Raw genomic sequence first — 4,521 nt, 5'->3', positions numbered from 1 at the left:
TGTGTTCAACAACAGCCTTTTAATATGTATATAAGGCAAACTACATATGAACGGACATTTACATGTACAGATGACAGATTATAGCCGTCAGTTAGAATCTGCAGCCACTTGTCAGGTTGATGTTACGTTTTCAAAACAAATTCATTTTCAAAATAGGCTAAGACACATACAACACACAATACAAGTACACAGATCAATCATTCATTTCGCGGGAGAAATTTCTGCACCATTTTAAATGTCAATTCCTAAATGAGATAATATCAAGCTTCATTCATCAACTGCTTTTCTCACCAGCACACTTGTGCCTCTCAGCGTTGCCCTTTGTTGGGAATCTTTGATCACAAACTGAGCAAGAAAATGGTTTCTCATCAGTGTGGGTCTTTGTGTGTCTTTTTAACGTTTCATTAACAGTAAATTTTTGACCACAAACAGAGCAAGCAAAAGGCTTCTCTCCAGTGTGGGCTCTTGTGTGGATTTTTAAGTATCTCTTGGAAGAAAAATTTTGACCACAAACCAAGCAAGCAAAGGGCTTCTCTCCCGTGTGGATTCGCGTGTGCGTTGTTAAATTTCCCTTCCTAGGGAAACTTCGACCACAAACTGAGCAAGCAAAGGGCTTCTCTCCAGTGTGGGTTCTTGTGTGTATTTTTAATTTTTCCTTTTCAGGAAATTTCTTACCACAAACCGAGCAAGCAAAGGGCTTCTCTCCAGTGTGGGTTCTTGTGTGTCTTTTTAATTTTTGCTTTTCACGAAATTTCTTACCACAAACTGAGCAGGCAAAGGACTTCTCTCCAGTGTGGGTTCTTGTGTGTATTTTTAAGTATCCCTTGGAAGAAAAATTTTGACCACAAACCAAGCAAGCAAAGGGCTTCTCTCCAGTGTGGGTTCTTGTGTGTATTTTTAATTTTTCCTTTTCAGGAAATTTCTGACCACAAACTGAGCAGGCAAAGGGCTTCTCTCCAGTGTGGATTATTGTGTGTGTTTTTAAGTGTCGCCTGTGAGCAAAATTTTGACCACAAACTAAGCAAGCAAAGGGCTTCTCTCCCGTGTGGATTCGCGTGTGCGTTGTTAAATGTCCCTTCTGAGAGAAACTTCGACCACAAACTGAGCAAGCAAAGGGCTTCTCTCCAGTGTGGGTTCTTGTGTGTATTTTTAATTTTTCCTTTTCAGGAAATTTCTTACCACAAACTGAGCAAGCAAAAGGCTTCTCTCCAGTGTGGGTTCGTGTGTGGATTTTTAAGGATCCCTTCTGAGAGAAAATTCGACCACAAACTGAGCAAGCAAAAGGCTTCTCTCCAGTGTGGGTTCTTGTGTGTGTTTTTAAGTGTTCCCTCTGAGCAAAGTTTTGACCACAAACTGAGCAAGCAAAAAGCTTCTCTCCAGTGTGGGTTCGTGTGTGGATTTTTAAGGATCCCTTCACAGAGAAACTTCGACCACAAACTGTGCAAGCAAAGGGTTTATGACCAGGGTGGCCCATCGCGTGTCTTCTCAATTGAGACTTGGAACCAAAGGTTTTTCCACACTGAGAACATTTCCACCGTTTGCCATCAGTGGGACATGTCACATCATCGTCACACTGTTCATCATCAGCAGTGTGAGGAGCGTGTGACGCGTCTTCACCATCTGACATAAGAGCTAACCGGCTGTCATCATTTGTCATTTGTTGTCTGCTTGGAGACTCCGCCCCTTTGTTCTCTTCATATTGACGTTCATCTTCAGTCTTCAAATGGACACCAGTCACGGGCAACTCTGTGAAGTGCTCCTCCTCTTCAATGTATGGTGGCAGCTGCTCCTCTTTTTTGATGTTGGGAGGCTGTTGCTGCTGCTCTTCTTTAACTTGCAGAGGCTCCAAGTCCTCCTCCTGTTTCACGCCAGGGAACTCTGGCTCCTGCCGCTCAGGAAAAATATATTTTTCACCGACATCTGCGAGACACAAGATACACATGGTTTGGTAAAGTTAATTTATTGTGATGTTATGTATTTTATATTGAAGTTTATCACATGGGCCACATGAGTGAATGAATAACAAATCTATACACAAGTATTTTTTTTAAACTTTTAAACATTTTTTTTTTAAACTCAACAAGTGAGTCACATCCTTTCAGGGCAATTCCCAAATGATTCCACAAATTAACACCTAACAGATACACACCTTTGCTTAATATTTGTTCTTGTTTTTTTGTTTTGTTTTTATAGACATGTGCACCCCTTATATCATAAGGACTGTGTCTAATTTGGTGCTAATTTAAACTCAACCAAGTCATAAAATTTCATTGTATTTAATAAATAATGGATGTGTTGATTCAGTATATTTTGATTAATTAATAATTCTTATAGCTCTCTTTTGCAATTTGAATACAGAGTTGGTGTTTGTTTTATTTGCATTTGCCCAGATTTCCACACAATAGGTCAGATATTGTAAGAATAATGAACTGTATAATGTATATAATGAGTTCATGTTCAGGACATCCTTAGTTTTATAGAGTACCCCTATGATGTTTGACATTTTCCTTTTAACATTTTCTATGTGTGACTTCCAAAATAATTTATCATCAATAACTACTACAAGGAATTTGTTTTCATACGCCCTTTCTATTTCAATTGAATTAACTTGGGCTGGGTTCAAAATATTGATATATCGATATCGTATAGATACGCCTTTTCATATCCCAATATCGATACATAAAGCCATGTATAGATATGTCGACCCCGCCCCCAACACACACACACACACACACACACACACACAACACATTCAACACACACAAACAAATGCTTCCGAGCCCGTGTCACTTACACGGTGGAAGCCAGTATCGATCATCTCCCCACCCACCACATCCCCTCAACCACCATTGGAACATTTGCACAAAAAACAATGTGAATGAGTGTCAGTGTTTTTTGTTACTTTTTTTTTTTTAACATAGCCTGTACTGTGGTTGTAATTGATTTAATTATTTATTGTTTTTATAAGGCCATGTTAAATAAAACAGTATTAATGTAACTGCAATTGATTCAATTCTTAATGTAAATATTCATATTTTTACTAATGCATTAAATTACAGCAAGAAGTTTCGACTATTTGCAGCACTGGTACTTTTGACTGTCTAAAATAGGTGCTGCATGAATTCCTCAAATGAATCGAAAATCGTTGTGAATCATTAATCGAATCGAATCGATCCTGGAAATTTGAATCGATACCCAGCCCTAGAATTCACCATAAATTCATCCATCCATCCATCTTCCTCCGCTTATCCGAGGTCGGGTAGCGGGGGCGGCAGCTTTAGGAGGGAAACCCATACCTCCCTCTCCCCAGCCACTTCAACCAGCTCCTCCGGCGGGATCCCAAGGCGTTCCCAGGCCAGCTGAGAGACATTGTCTCTCCAGCGTGTCCTGGGTCGTCCCCGGGGCCTCCCGCCGGTGGGACATGCCCGGAAGACCTCCCCAGGGAGGCGTCCAGGAGGCCTCCGAACCAGATGCCCGAGCCACCTCAGCTGGCTCCTCTCAACACGGAGGAGCAGCGGCTTGACTCCGAGTCCCTCCCGGATGACCGAGCTTCTCACCCTATCTCTAAGGGAAAGCCCGGACACCCTGCGGAGGAAACTCATTTCGGCCGCTTGTATCCGGGATCTCGTTCTTTTGGTCACGACCAGTGGCGCTCCTGCCATTAGGCAGATTAGGCAGATGCTAGGGGCGCTCGTGAGCAAAAGGACGACAGGGAAAGGAGAATTTATTCATTTTTTTTACTTTTATCAGTCACGTAAACGTGCGCCTTCTGTTCAAGTAAAGCATGGCTTGCCAGCCAACCACATACATCCTTTCAAATTTGGCTTTGATTGACATCTACGGCTAGCCAATGGTAATCGGGATTGGGGGGGGTGACGCGCGCTCCGGAGACGCGCATTAGCCAAATCTACTTCCGCGTTAGATAGTGGTGCACGTTCGCCGGCCGGCACTGACCCAATGACTGAGCAGTGAGCAAACGCCAAACCTCGATCCAGGATGACACAGTTGACATGGTTGGGAATCCTGCGTTCACTGGTCCACTAAACAACGTTCACAAGTGAGTGGCAAACTTTTGTTTTGATTAGTCAAGCCACACAGCACGGACAAATTGTAGCAATACACAGTATGCAGTTAACAGACCCACGCAGTCGCACATACACAACAAATACTTTGGAGCATAAAATTATTTATCACTAAAGCATAGTTGCAGTACAATGCAAGTTGAATTCTCTTTTCTTTTTTTTTTTATTGCCAAGTTTGTCACGGTTGATGACTGTCACTAAGTTATAATAATAATAATAATAATAATAATAATAATAATAATAATAAACAGCACTTTACACATCCTTATGGATTGATATTTTTCACTGAACCCATATGTCGTTTCTGTATATTATCGACATATCTCAACTCAATCTTTTTTTATAAAGCACTTTAAAACATCCATTGCTGCATACAAAGTGCATGGAATAGAAATCAGTCTCGCAGTGGACACAAGTGAAAGAAAATAACACAAAATAA

The 4,521-nt window shown here is 41.4% G+C and overlaps 1 protein-coding gene across 1 annotated transcript; it reads right to left on the bottom strand.

Moving 5' to 3' along the window:
- LOC144006161 (uncharacterized) lies at positions 1-1,657 on the bottom strand. Its single transcript, XM_077504871.1, has one exon. It carries the CDS (start codon positions 1,655-1,657, stop codon positions 275-277), a length of 1,383 nt encoding a protein of 460 aa, XP_077360997.1. The 3' UTR covers positions 1-274.
- Positions 1,658-4,521: the final 2,864 nt, after the last annotated feature.

This window comes from Festucalex cinctus, chromosome 1 (assembly GCF_051991245.1).
Source record: "Festucalex cinctus isolate MCC-2025b chromosome 1, RoL_Fcin_1.0, whole genome shotgun sequence".
NCBI lineage: Eukaryota > Metazoa > Chordata > Actinopteri > Syngnathiformes > Syngnathidae > Festucalex > Festucalex cinctus.
Note: the sequence above shows the minus strand (reverse complement) of the source record. Positions and strands in the feature narration are given on the sequence as shown.

Bases quoted from the DNA above. Each gene is read 5' to 3' on its own strand.
- LOC144006161 (XM_077504871.1), bottom strand. From the start codon at position 1,657: ATGACAAATGATGACAGCCGGTTAGCTCTTATGTCAGATGGTGAAGAC.